The 14,642-nt window shown below is 37.3% G+C and overlaps 1 protein-coding gene across 2 annotated transcripts; it reads left to right on the top strand.

Moving 5' to 3' along the window:
• Positions 1 to 11,571: 11,571 nt before the first annotated feature.
• On the top strand, positions 11,572 to 13,961 carry LOC107599226 (uncharacterized). Of its 2 annotated transcripts, XR_001610646.1 has the most exons (5): positions 11,572 to 11,653; positions 11,897 to 12,847; positions 12,958 to 13,175; positions 13,308 to 13,475; positions 13,665 to 13,961. XR_001610646.1 is itself a non-coding variant. In XM_016290760.1 (4 exons), exons 1-4 carry the CDS (start codon positions 11,639 to 11,641, stop codon positions 13,375 to 13,377), a joined length of 1,254 nt encoding a protein of 417 aa, XP_016146246.1. In that variant the 5' UTR covers positions 11,572 to 11,638; the 3' UTR covers positions 13,378 to 13,961. The 2 variants fall into 2 exon arrangements, 1 of the variants encoding a protein (XP_016146246.1); XM_016290760.1 differs by having other exon boundaries at positions 13,308 to 13,961.
• Positions 13,962 to 14,642: the final 681 nt, after the last annotated feature.

Raw genomic sequence — 14,642 nt, 5'->3', positions numbered from 1 at the left:
TGTAACAGTGTGAAAATCATCCTTGAAAGTTCTCGGTGAGATGGAGATGGACATGGAAGCGTGGATGTGGATCTGACAGCAGCCCCGCTGTACTAAATAATTGATTGGGCACTCAGCTGGCTGGGAAAACTTATTAACAGGGGAAAGGAAGCAGATGGTATGAAACTTGTCATCTGGCAAAACAATACCAAAAAAAGTAAGAGAAATTAACTCAAGCAGTCATCGCTCCCTACGTTCTGCCACGCATCCCTGCTAACGCATGCACACATACTCCGACGCTCCTGAGTGTCTCGTAAAACACTCACAGGAGGTGGGATTGCTGTCCGTATCACGGAGGTATTCCCTGTTCACATCTAGACGACTCGTTCCTCGTGTCACCATTAAAGTTTCAGGCGGTGCGTGGCTGAAGATTCCGGACGGTTGTTCCAGCTCCTGTTCTACATGCTCGGATCCCTGAAGAAGCACTGCTGGAAGGCAGCCATGGGCAACAGCGTGTCACAAACGCTGGACACGGAGTCTCCAGGTGCTGCCCTGGAAAAGACTCGTGTTCAGTTAGCACCTTGAGGGACTCTGAGCATGTTCACTGTCTTACTGCATGAAACAAATTGATTGTGTTACAAGAAGATTCATGTTTCTGTGAAGCACTTCTAATAGCCGAGGGAACTTCATAATGATATTCTAATACATTTTACGCATAATAGCACAACTATTGCATAGCTGTTGTGCCAGTGGAGGAATTAAAACACTGTACCACTGGTGCATTGTGATTTAAGGCCTTCCTTTTAATTGCAATTCAGATCATGGCAACCGTTCATCTAAAGTGCTGGTCTGAAAAGAAAGCCCGCCATGATGCTGACCCCCCTGTGCTACACCTAACCTTCACAGTAATTGCAATGCGCTCGCTCAAGCACAGTTTGGTTTACACCCATCCACAATGGTGCTTATGGAGATATCTCAATGTGTGGCACACATAATATCTCTTAATTAAGGAATAATTTCCAATGCCCACAATGCTGCTTTTCATGCAGATATGAAATGGCTCTTCTTGTCCCGAGAGACTTGAAGTGGTGTTTTTATCTGACTCTGGCAAAAGTGAGCGTGTGTTTTCATTATGTAGTGGGCCACGAGGTTGCTAATGGATTTAGAATTTTTGATTGGCATGAGTGTTTGCTGCATGTATACGGTTTTTGTTCGATGTTGTTCACCTGCTTCGGGTATGCTGCTGTTAATTCAAATATTATAAATTAAAAACCATGATCTTTCGTGAGGTTATTCTATCATATGCTCTGGTGAGGTTTTTTTTTCATCTTCATGTAAAATATAACTTAAAAAGGTATGCATTTTTTCTTTCTGTTAATAGGAATTTAAAGGGGTCATGAACTGAGAAACCAAAATGTCCTTGATCTTTTGACATATAAGAGGTCATTGTGCTATACAAACATCCTATAAGTTTCAGAACTCAAAACTTTGTCATGAGTCTAAAAACAGCTTATGTTGAAGGCAGTTTTTGGAATGTTCTACTCTTTGATGTAATAGTGTTGCTAAACACCGCCTCCGCAGAAGAAGATCAACGCCTGCTTCTACAGCACTGCCTGTTTAGCCTCGCCCACCAATTTGCATGTGTAGTGTTTACGAGAGAGGCGACGCTTGGAGACGCTTGCAGTGCCAAGTTGTGGAAAAACAGTGTTTGCGTTGTCTTCCTTCTGATCCCAATGTTAGGAAAGAGTGAATGAACTTTATTTGTAATGAAGATCCAGACTGCGTCAGTAAGAACTTGGTCCCTTGTTCACTTCATTTTACCGCTGATTCATTAAGGCACAATTCGACGCGGGATTTTCAAAAAGACTGAAACTAAAAGATGATGCTGTGCTGACTAAATTGGATCCGACAGTAATGTCGCAAAACAAATGTGAGTAAATGTTTTCATTACATGGTCACTATTACTTTGTCTCTTCTTAAAGCTCGTTTGTTATTTATGCCTTTTTGACCTAAATCACAGCAGCGTCAATTTATGAGGAATGCACACTGTCAAACATACACAACTATTAGCCAATCATAGCAGTAGGCGTTTACTTCTGAGTCTTCAATCTGCCACGCCTATTCAGACGGAGCGTTCTGATGAGGAGGGTTAAAACAGAACAAAATAGCTTATTACTTCTAAATTCTGATGTTTTTTGATGCAAAAAAATGAATGGTGCACCTCAGATATCAGTACAAATAAAAAAGGCAGTTCATGACCTTTAACCAGGCTGATTTCCAGTCACCGAAATAAAATGACTTCATCAATCCATATATACATGCTCCTGAAAATGAACACAAAAACACTACAATTTTTAGGTATTTATATAGCTGAATGAGTGGTCAGGGACATGTCAGTCTCTTTCTGAGTTTGTGTTGATGAGACGTGACAGACAACCAAGGGTCTCTGCATGGCAGGAAGCCTTTTAGCCCACTTATGAAAAAAACTAAACAAAAAAAACATCAGCTGCAGTAGGCTATTAGTAACTCTCTTCGGCTGCACCTTGAATCTTCTGGCAGAACTAAGTTTTTTTTTCAAGGTAATATATTCATCACTGCATTTGTACAGTAAATATGTCAGTTTTTTAATACCAAAAAACAATTGCAATTGTTAGAAAATATTTCATGTAACATGCATACAATATCCCTGATTTAATGCCTCATGCATCACACACAGAAGACATTCTTCTTACAGTAATAATCGACTATAAGATAACTGTGAAAGGAATCATATAACGCTGTTTGGTGAAAAGCTGCTTTTCTTCCATCTTTCTACAGTATTTCTATGAACAATTTGTAATGTGTAATAATTCAGTAGCAAAAAGGTAGTTAAGAACAAGCATATTGTGGTGGAGGAGCAGGAAATATTTGATATATGCTGTTTCTATTAAAAAAACTAATCAAATGCAAATGTAAGCAGCAAGCATGTGCGTTACTTTCAAGAAATGTTCAATCTGCCACGAAAAGGGGAAAATAACAACTGTAGACTGTCAGAAATGTGGTATTTTTATATGCACACTACAATTAGATTTTAATATTATTGATTAGTATCATTCAGGTCACCCACAAAAGACGAAACCATGAAATATAAACAAATATAAAAAGTTTTTTGGGTTTATTTTTTTATGTAACTCGCCATGGTTCCATATTTTTCAGTCCATGCTGTTCAGTCCTGCAGGCAGGCAGTCTTAAACACACTGGCATCCTAGATGTTCTGATAAACCATGTTATAAACCACTGCAGAGAGAAAAGGGACAAGTTTCCCAAGACTTCCTGTGCAGGCTGTCATTAATTTAATTCACTTCAGAAGCAGAATGAGAGGAAGAGGCCCCAGTAATCTTTCACTATTTTCAGGTGTTTAATTTGTGGAAGTTACTATAGAGACTATCTGCAGTCTTTCTGATGTAGCCTTTACTTAAAAGCTGTCATCGGGGAAAAGTCCATTAGTAAATTTAGTCTCCAGCATACTCAGAGGGACATGCACAGCTCCCCTTACAGACGGTCTTAACTATTAGTCTAAACATAACATTTGTCAGCATGTCATTTCAGCACCTTCAAGCAATTGCTTCAAGTTTTTCTAACATGGCGTTAGAGGCCAAGGGTGAGGAGCAAGTCCTTTTTTCCTAACAGGAGGATGTCTGTTCTTTATCAGGCTTTACCAGGCACCAAGTTACTAGACATAGATTAAACTTTGACTAATATATTAGGATTTCATTGTCTCTTAAAGAGATTTCTGTCAAAAATGAACGTTCTGTTATTATTTGTTTATTCGCCCTATTATTTATTCACCCTTACCTTCACCCCAACCCCATATCCTGGTGATATTTAAGCTTTAAAAAAAATGAAAATAACAAGTATTACAAAGGTTTCATATTGCTTTAGAAGACTTGGAATAAAAAGGCGCATTCAAAGCATTTCTTTTTGTGTTCCTTAAAAATAAATAAAACGTGTGGAACAGCATGAGGGTAAGTAAATAATGACACAATTTCAATTTCAAGGTTTTTTAACTATTCTGAAAGAGTTTGAAGTAAGCTGAAAGAATTTGTTTATGGTGTTGTTTAAAAAATACACCAGTAATAGAACCTTATTTGCAAATAAATGCAGTAAATGTATTTAAAGGTTTCTAAATCGAGAAGGACTGTCCAGCTGTAGACCACCTTCAAACCCTCACAAGCCATATAGGATCAAGACAATGTTCATTCCCAACACTCCTCTTATAGTTGTTATGTCTCACATCCAGCTGTTGCTTTCATCTGCTGGTTGACATGGCTTTGAGAATAGACAGCAGCATACTCGCCTGACTTAATGTATTGCCACCCATTAGTCTAATATAACCTTAATACGGTTGTTTGTTATGGATATGTAAGACATATAAAGCATACTGTACATATGTTATTTAGTAAATAAATTACCTTTGCCACAGGGTGACATTTCTGTAATGCGGTCCATTTCTAAAAGAGCAATGCAAAATGTTTCATTCATTTAATTAAATGAACGTTTAAAATGTAGCTCATATAAAATAACATAATAATGTAAAATATTCCATATAAATTGTGCCTTTATCTTCAGAAACAGTCACTTTTATTGATGTGATGATATAGATATAAAAGACAGATGTCCACAGTTGTGAGTAGAAGTGCAAGATATTAAGAACCTATCAGTAAAAGCCCAGCACACTCAGGGTTCCCTTTGACATTTCAGATGCAACAGTCCTGTGCACATATACATAATTACCCCAGCAGTAATAGCGCTTCTGCATTAACCAAACACCATTTCCAACTGCATCAGCCATTTTCACTTTGAATTTTCTACTTAGTCTGATGGTCTGATTTTGAATCAAATGGGAGAAACACTCTCGACAAATGCAAATGCATAAGATTAAGGCACACCGGACACTCAAGGACCATAACCTTTTAGTGTTATTCTCATATTTTGACTTTCGAATGAGCTCATTTGAACTAAATTTAAAAGAAACTGCACAACTTTGTTGAACTTTGAGATTTACATTTGAGATCATTTCCATTTAACGCATATTTGAATTGCAGATTTGTACGTATCTGTTTATGTATATGCATCTATTTAATAAAGATTAATAACAAGTTTTAACTCTCTATTGCAGAATCAGAGAGCCATAATCTCTAATTAACACAGAGCTTTCATAAAAGTATAAACAGTCATGCCCCAAATCATTTAGTCAACTAAACAATAAGTTATAAAGTCTAATGTTATTTATTTATCCTCAGCCTCAAGTGCAATCAATTAATCTGCATGAATAATCATCAAGTCAACTAATTATCCAGAGGAGAAGGATTAGCCTTTCTCTGACACTTAGGAGACATGTTCGATCAAGTCTGCTTTGTCAGACATAATTGATATCCAAATTTCCTGAGATGAATTGGTCATCAAGCAGTGTCTCCTTTTTGTTTATAATAGTGTATTATTTTATTTATACTGAGGTAAAAAATGTTTGGTTGTCAAAAACTCTATACATTTGTACAGAGGTCCTCCCTTTCACAATATAATTCAATGTGCTATGTCTCATTCAGTTTCTTTTTTATTATCAACAATAATATTTTTGAATATATTTTGGATGTTTGTGTGTGTGTGTGTGTGTGACTGCATCATTCAGTGATGACCATATTTTGTTAAGGCCCATTGTGTGAGATGCTTTTCTGTATAGATGGAAGCAAGTAACCACATGTAAGGTTCTCTGAAGACCAAGTGCTCTGAGAGGTGTGTGTGGGGATATTGTACACAAAACAGACTCAGGGGTCATTCTCAGGTTAGCAACGTTCAAATCCACTGCAATTTTTTCTCTCTTTCCCAGTCACACGCATCTTCTATTCATCTTATCGGCTTTAAGAAACTGTCACTATTTGCATTGTAATTTGACACATAAAGGAAGGGGTTGAAAATGTAAGATTCTTATACAAGGTGTTTCAAGTATGGAAATCATAGGAATCTACCGTATTTCATCTTTGGGGATCAAATTATATAGACACTCTAAGATAGAGAGATAGCAATGCTAAGCCTGACAGTCACATTACAGGCTGACAGTGAAAATGGTTCCTACGTGGTACGTCTCCTGTCACTGAACAATGTTTCAGACCATTCCCAAGTAACAATCATATAGATGCATTCACCTAAACTCAAGGCTACTTCTCTTAGATTTAATAGGCTTTGGATCTCTTCTTTAGTTTACTAAAGTATCCATCTCAGTTTAATATATGGTATTCATATGAGTCTTAGATGTTTGCCTCGTTTGTATTTACATTAGGCAGCTCTTAAAGCGTACACATGTGGAGTCCTCGTCGGCTTAAAAATGTACAGCATAATCTATAAATTCCTCACGGCTGTGATCTGAACATGAAGAACGTTTGGACAAATGGCACATTCAAATTTAAAAAGCAAAACGCATATCTCAGATGCTAATGATAATAGTGATGGTATTCTGTAATGCAAAATAGTGAGTGGTTTATTATGATTTCTTACGAAAAAAGGAAAACAAATATAATGTAAGCGAGCATGTGTTTCATACGTTTCTATGAGCTATTGGTCACAACTCTAGCAGGAATCTGGTGCTTCAAAAACAGTTTTCTTTACATTACTGAATTGTTAAGTGTTTGTGATCATTCAGAACATGTTCAAAAGATGCCCAATGACAAAAAACTCCAACTAAGCAAGCCCTTGTAGCTTATAACATTGTCCAAAACATGACAATGAATGCATTGTTGGTCAAAATAGGAGCAACAATAGCATCTTTAATAATAGAGTGTGTGCATGGGGGGTATTTGACTGACTTCAGAATGAAAACCCAAAACATAAATATGTATAATGATCTCTATTATTCTCATGGACCTCTTTTTCATATAAAGGGTTTTAACAACAACAACAACAAAAAACAGCAATGCAAAACAACAACATAATTAAGCCCCCCTACACCCCCACCCAACCCCATCCCATCACTGCCCCTGTCATATTTAGATCAGATTAGCTGTCCCTTTTTGCTGTCTGTTGTCTATCCTGCTTATAGTGTCCATTGTCTGACACATTTAGTCTGCTTTGAGGTCTATGGCATCAGGAGGTCATTGTGGACGTTCTGTAGGAAGAAAATCATTTCCAACGGCAACTTTAGTTTCAGTGTCGCTATTTATTTAATATTCTGGTGCAATAAATACAATACATAAGTAGACTAATAAATACACGTTTTTCGTTTGTAAAAAATATTAGTGTTGAGAATAATACAAAACTTACATTTTTCAATAAAGTGTTCTTTTGAAAAGAGCATTGCACTATGCATGCATGAAAAGTACTAACGTTAATTTTAGCCTGCGAAATTTCCGAACAGAAAATGGTTGAAGGAACTAGGCGACAGTCTGATAGGCTAGTCCGTGGTAACATTTAGGCTGGATTGTGAATCTAACGCAGAAGGGCATCTTGATCTGTGCCCCTTTTGTCATATGCATTGTGGCCGCCTGGATGCTTTCAAGCAGCAGACTTTTCGTGATCAGATTATGAATTGTAGCCTACTTAATCCTCCCCGATCTGCCGACGTCTTTCTTGGTTCAGTATTACTAATGTACATTCTATTGGCTGCTTTTGACAGATGTCTAGTTCTCCCTCAATCCGATTCCACATAATACTTTCACTGCCATTAAATCCACACTGGTGGCCTCTTTGGGATCCGTGCTATCTGAGGACTGGCAGTGATACTTGTTCTGTCCGGGCTTGATATTTTCCGCTGAGAGACATGCGTTTGCAGACTCAGCGTCTTGCTTTTAGCAACGCAGTGATTTCCAGCATTTTGCGCAAATCGATAGGAGGGAAACATAAATCTGTCAGCGTGTCAAGACGAATGTAAATAATGGTTCAACTGGAACAGAACATGTAGGCCTACACCTTCCTTTTCTTATGCGAACAGTCGTAGAATAGCTATATACCCAAAAACAATTCTGAATATTCTAAACCCGCTAAACATAGCCTAAATGTAGTCTATAAATTGTATCCTATTGGTGTTGTTAGACAGCTAATATTATTTCTTAAGATTATTATTAAGCTACTATTATTATGTTAAGTTTATTATTTAATAGTATTTAACTAACAAAAGTTAGGCTATTAGAAGGCTAGGCTAGCATATAGCCTTCTCCAAGATTCTAACTCAAATGAGCGGTACAAAATAGTAGGCTACTATAATTGGCGATATAGGCTAATGCACATTTTAGGCTACATGTTATTCATTTAATAGCCATTCTGACAGTATCAACCTTAATATTAATTGTCCTTTAAGTGTCCTGCTAACTTAATATTAAAAATATTATAATTTATCACTCACAACTCTATTCCAAGCTGTTATAGCCTAAGTCTATTTACGCGCGCTCAATAAAGCCGTGCCTGCTAAATTTATTATGTTCAGAAAATAACTGAATTAAATATTTTCAAAAAACGATTAAAAAGTGTTTTTTTTTTCTTTCTGGAAATTCTAAAGGAAAAAAAGACTCATATGATTAAATCTGTTATGTTTAAATGAGACGCGTGCCCTGTCAATATATAGGCTTCCTATCTTACAGTTAATTGCTATCACTATTTTAGAGTGCGGAGAAAATCGTGATCTATCTTCTTTTTTTTTCTTCCTTACAACATACCCTATTCAAACATTTTTGCAATAATATCAAAACAAATGAAGCACTCTGGTAAAGTCATTTTAATTAAAGTTTCGTGCGTAGCCTAACATTGTGAATAAGAAAGAAAAAAAACTAAAAGCGCGTCTTAACTAGAATTTTTTTTTTATAAACTAACAAAATCTCGAAGAACAATGCAAGTTGAAGAAACGAAGAGGTCCCCAGCTCAGATTACAATCTCTACTTTCTCTAGGCAGGCATACATACTGTGATAAACGGTAGTCGGTTTGGCTGGCTGTCCTCCTGTTTTCACAAATGTCCCAAAGAGTCGTTGACAAGTCGTCTTGTACGGACACATAATTTGTGTCATGTGCAGGTGGCCGATTGTGTGATATCCGACAGGAGCATCTCAATGGTGAAGTCTCACTCCAATTAGGGTCCCCTTTAAGAATGTCATGTTAGCCAGACGTGCAAAGCCACCAACCGCCAACATAAAAACAAAAAATGTAACGCATAGAAATAAATATATACATATATATTCCCGCCCATTTACAGCCTTAAGTTTAATGTAAACGAACGCAAACAGCAATGACTCAGTGCAGAAGAAATGTGGGTTTTGGGTGACAGTTGTGTCTGCGTGTGAGCAGCCTGTGTCATGTAGGCTAGTAAGTGCTATATTTCCCCCTGGTCAGAAAGGCAAAACATTAAGAGAAGGTGTTGTAACAATCGATTTTGGCATGAATTTGCTTGATGTGTGTTGTCGAAATGAAAGTCTAACTGCAACCTTATTACTAAAAAGCAGATTGTGTGTTATTAGTTTGTCACAAGCGTGAACTCTTCTGCCATCTAGCGACCAAGCGAACAGAGGATGCCTTGCTAAGTTATTGTAAAGTACTCTACTGCCATCTAGTGTACTTATGTTGAACATCGTCTGAAAATGTGCGTTAGTCTGCTAGTATGAACAAGTCTCTGGACGGTATCATCTACTGTATAGCCCTCGAGAAAATTTACATTTAGCTGATTTGGAAAAGAAGTGACTAAAAACGCCATGATTTTTAAGACTGGAGTTTTGTAGCTTTTACCATATTCTTGGAAACATTACATTCGTGGAGATAATTTTGTCATTTGGATTTTTTTTTTTTAAACATCGGTTTAATGCTGGGTTTTAGTCTTTATATTTAAAAGGACTGATTATTTAGGTATGGGGGTCTTTGGTGGTGTTAAGGGTTTGGTGGTATTCTTGTGCAGGCAGGTGGTTTCCAGTGATGCCTTGATGCTAGCTGGTGGGCCTCTCTAAAGATGTTTTGCTGCAGACTAGGGTCCCTAATGATATATCTTTGAGGGGGAGGGGTTTACGGCAATGTGTTAGTGGGCTTCTGGTGGGTGTGTGGTGGTAATGCTGTTGAAAGGCTTAATGATGTCCTATTTCCAATATTATGTATCTGCATTCTGCACCATGCTCAAGTACATCTTGTATTTACAACAGCTCTGACTAAGTGTTTGTTTGTGGATGTGAGCCAAGTTCACATTTAGCTGGTTTGCACAACCCGAAGAGATATGATGACAAATATTTTCACATCCTGTTATTCACTGACAGAACTGATCCTCAAATTCAGCAGTTCTCTTTTTAAATTTTTTGCTTCTGCCCAAGAAAGGGTATTTATTTACAGCACCAAATAATAAATTACCTATGAGTTATTGCGCTTAAACTTTATAGACACATTCTGGCGACACCTGAGACTTATTTTACATCTTGTCAAAAGGGCAATAATAGGACCCTTTTAAAATAAAATGTGAATGGGCTTAGGGTGGGAGTGATGATGGATGGTGGTGATCCAGCCATCCATCTATTCTCCAGACTGCTTGTCCTCCACAGGGTCGCAGGACACCCAAGCAGATGGCCAGTCCATCACAGGTGAGCTAAATTTGACGGGGATAAGTATTCTCAGGTGAGTATACTGTAATCTATTTTGTCAGTTAAAATTATATGCACAATTTTATTTTACTCAGGCGCAGTATTAGTCTTGTGATGCCCTAGTTCACAAGAGAGGATCGAAGATCGCTTGTTCACTGGGAAGGAGACTAGGACACATATTATTCCTGTTGGAATAAGGTCTTTGCACCTGAATGTACCTCTAACTCCCTCTTGTGGTGTAAATGTTTTTCTACTTTATTATAAGTGAGTGCGTCGTCTACTCAATGAGGAATGCATACATTTTCACTGTAACGGTTTACTTTATTCAAAGTAGGCTACTGTACTTTTGATATTATTACAATCAGGATTCAACTAGTACTAGACTAACATATTAGCCCAATTCTAGGGCTTGATGAATTCAGGCATTACAGATTTTGATTTTAAATTCCTGGCAGCATGTGCAGTTTACTCCACTGATCTAGCCTGATATATTGTCGTTTCAATACAGATATGGGCCAGTGTAGCCGATAACGATACTCGTATACCTTAACTGATCTTTTAGATTATGTTAAGTCAAAGACTATAGAATACCTTTAAAGGACTTTGGTTAAGTGGGTAGAATTACCTACTTTATTTTTTTAAATATTTGAAAACCGTGTCTTTATAATATTAAACACTAACTGCGAAATATTGTTTTTGACACCTGCATCTGTTAACTCTGGACGAAGGCAAATAGGCTAGTTTTTATTCCTTTTGGGCGGGTTTTGAGGCGGCTTTGGGCTGGGTTTTACTAGGACCTGGCAACCCGATACTGATGACTTCCTGCTTGAAAAAGTGAAACAAACTGCACCGTGTGTAAGTTACATTCAAAAAGTGTTAACAGTGTTCTGAGTGACACTGTGATGATATATAGGACCAAACAAAAAGCGCTTCAACTTGTACTACTCTCCAGAAAACAATGTATAACGTTACCTTTTTACTGAAACAAACTTCTTGACGGTTACGGTAGGTCTTGGCCCGTTTTGTTCCCGCTTGATGTTGTTTTGATTTCCCTGACAACTGAACGACGCCATCGGTGGAGATAGAGATGAGCCTGCCACAGGTGAGTTTGCTAACAGTCATGCTAAAACCCTGTCAACGATATTATTTATCATTTAAGGATTTCATGTCGGGACTCCAGTTAGTTAGTTAGTTAAATCACTTGCTACTACTAAGTTACTGTTTATTAGTGTCTTTAGATGTAAGCGTGACGTCAGTCAGTTCTTAAAAAAGGCCTGATTTTAAAACAAACGCAGATACCCCGTTAATAGATCAACTATGATTATTATTTTCAAATGCATTGCAGATATTCACTGCAGTGAGACTACACCCGCCAAATTCAGTTTCAAGCAAAAGCAAGACTGTGAAACACAAATATGAAGATGCGAAAGGTGTTGCCAGCGGGTCGTTTCCAGAGGCTGAAGATATGTATAGGAGATGTATAATTGTGCCAACAACATGTGATGGAAGTAGAGATCTAAGACAAGAGGAGAGACCAGCTCAAAGTAACTCTTTAGTAGTTGAACCAGTTAAGGTTGATGGCATTGTTATGGATTACATTGAAAAAATGAAATCCAAGGAACTTGACATAATTAAAAAAAGGAATGCAGTTATCATGAAGCGAGATGATAGATATGTGACCTTTATGTCGCCGTCTGGTAAGAGCGTTCACGATCAGTTTGCAAGAGAACAGTTTATAACATTGTATCAAAATATTGCAACGGGGCTGCAAACTAGGACATACGATTGCAGTCAAGGAATTATTGCACATTGCCAAGCAGCATTTCCACAACTTCTAATCACTCATAAAGATGAAAGGCGATTGCAACTGACTGGCAACTTCATTAGCCTTGAAAGATTTGAGACATTTTTGAATGGGAGTGCACAGACATATTCACACTACCAAACACCAAATAAAACAAAAGTCAAAGACACACCTTACAAGCAACCTGTGAAACAACAGAAATCCATAGACCAAGCCAAAGATGAGGCATGTCCAATTTGTTTGGAAACACTCAAGATATCTGAATGCACAGTCTTGTCTAAATGTAAACATAGATTTTGTAAAGACTGTTTGGAGAGAGCTTTCCACGTGAAGCCAACTTGTCCGATATGCGGAGAGATATACGGCAATCTTACAGGGACGCAACCAAAAGGAGGAACCATGACTGTCTCATCAGACAGGTCCTCTCTACCTGGATATGAAAGATATGGTACAATCATAATTAACTACCATATACCAAGAGGATGTCAGGGGGTGAGTACAAATGCAATGAAGTGTTAGACGTTCTTCTGCATTAAGCTGTTCGTTATGATATCAATCAGTTACACGGTTGAAATGTTGTTTTCGATTACCTTACTCTGCAGGATGAACACCCAAACCCAGGCATGCCGTACCAGGGTGCGACCCGCATAGCTTACCTCCCTTACTCAACAGAGGGGAATAAGGTACTGAAGCTTCTGCAGAGGGCATTCGACCAGCGACTCACTTTCACCATTGGACGCTCATCTACTACTGGACAGAACAATGTGGTAACCTGGAATGACATTCACCATAAGACGTCTCGTTATGGAGGGTCAACCTGGTGAGTACACAGTTTGGGTGTTGTCATCATTTTTGGGTGGTTGCCTTCTTTGAGACAAGCCCTTTTATTTTTAGCACTGTTTAATTGGCAATAGCTATTATAAGGGTCGTAATTATGTTTTCTTCTTTGTAGCTATGGTTACCCAGATCCAGACTACCTGAAACGAGTACAAGATGAACTGAAAGCAAAAGGAATCGACTAACTACCTTGTAATCAGTTCAGACACTATTACAACCAGTAGTCATATTAAAACAAGGACAAGAATAAAGTAATATTGCAGTCTTGTGATCACTGATCAAGGTAAAGCACATTTCTTTCTTTTTTTACAGGCATTTTTAATGTTTAACACAGTTTTGAATGTATGAATCTCATGAAGCAGTATAAGAGAAAGAGTTAAGGGCCATTCAGTGCATTTTTGCATTCCACTGCGCTACCTTTTCATTGTTTTAACAAGGAGATGTTTGACCATTGCTTTAATGTCTTTTGCAGCATCACGTGACAGCATTTTCAAAATGCCCCAAAGAAAATCTACTATTGTGATGTTATGTATGCAGTATACCTTGTTTGTTTTACTTTAAAAATAATAATTGCTATATTATATTGTGATTAGATTTTTTAAATGGATGAACATGCAGTAAAATTAAGTGTCATGTAGTGTATAGAAAATTATAGAGCCTCAGCAGCAAAAAACTCATGACTACTGTTCATGAGAAACTTTAATCAAACCAAGAGCAGGTCATTTTAGTAACACTAAACCATTCCCATTGATATCAGGCTTTTTAATATTAACCGTTTTTTTTTCTGGATCATTTATTGTTTACCTTTGTTTTGATTTTGGTGGATTGTAGTATTAAAACTTGGATGAAAGATGCAAAAGTGTACATGAACGTCATTAATTAAATTCAAATGCTTCATCAAATATGGTTTTTCCCCTCAGAAAGATGCTACATTGCAGAAAGATTTACTGGTATTTAGGCATCATATACAAATAATAATAATAATAATAATAATCGATGACTTACCTGGCCCAAGTGTCCTGGCTTTTGGTCAACTTGAGTCAATGATTAGCCTGTTCTAGCACTGATTTACAGAGGTACAGCTAAATTAGTAACATATAAAATGTTATGAGAAAAACGGCTATAGGAACACTGGAATAATTTGTAGGGATGCACCGATATGAAAATTTTGGCCGATACCGATAACCGATTATTCTTTATTTTTGAAAGCCGATAACCGATATGTTGGCCGATAAATCTATATCCAAATTATTATATACTTTTTGAGAGCCTGATTACAAAAAAGGTCTCATCATTAAAAGCCACATCCCAAACACTTCAACATAAGCAGCCTAGTTTGAACGGTGTACGTTTTAAAAATATTTTTACTCTCCCATTACCAAATTTAGTCATAAACATAAACATTTAGTCTCTGCACGGACAATAATTAAATGATTTTAATTACTAAACC

The sequence above is a fragment of the Sinocyclocheilus grahami genome, unplaced genomic scaffold (assembly GCF_001515645.1).
Source record: "Sinocyclocheilus grahami isolate Dianchi unplaced genomic scaffold, SAMN03320097.WGS_v1.1 scaffold262.1, whole genome shotgun sequence".
Taxonomy (NCBI): domain Eukaryota; kingdom Metazoa; phylum Chordata; class Actinopteri; order Cypriniformes; family Cyprinidae; genus Sinocyclocheilus; species Sinocyclocheilus grahami.
This window is presented reverse-complemented; position numbering and strand designations above follow the sequence as displayed.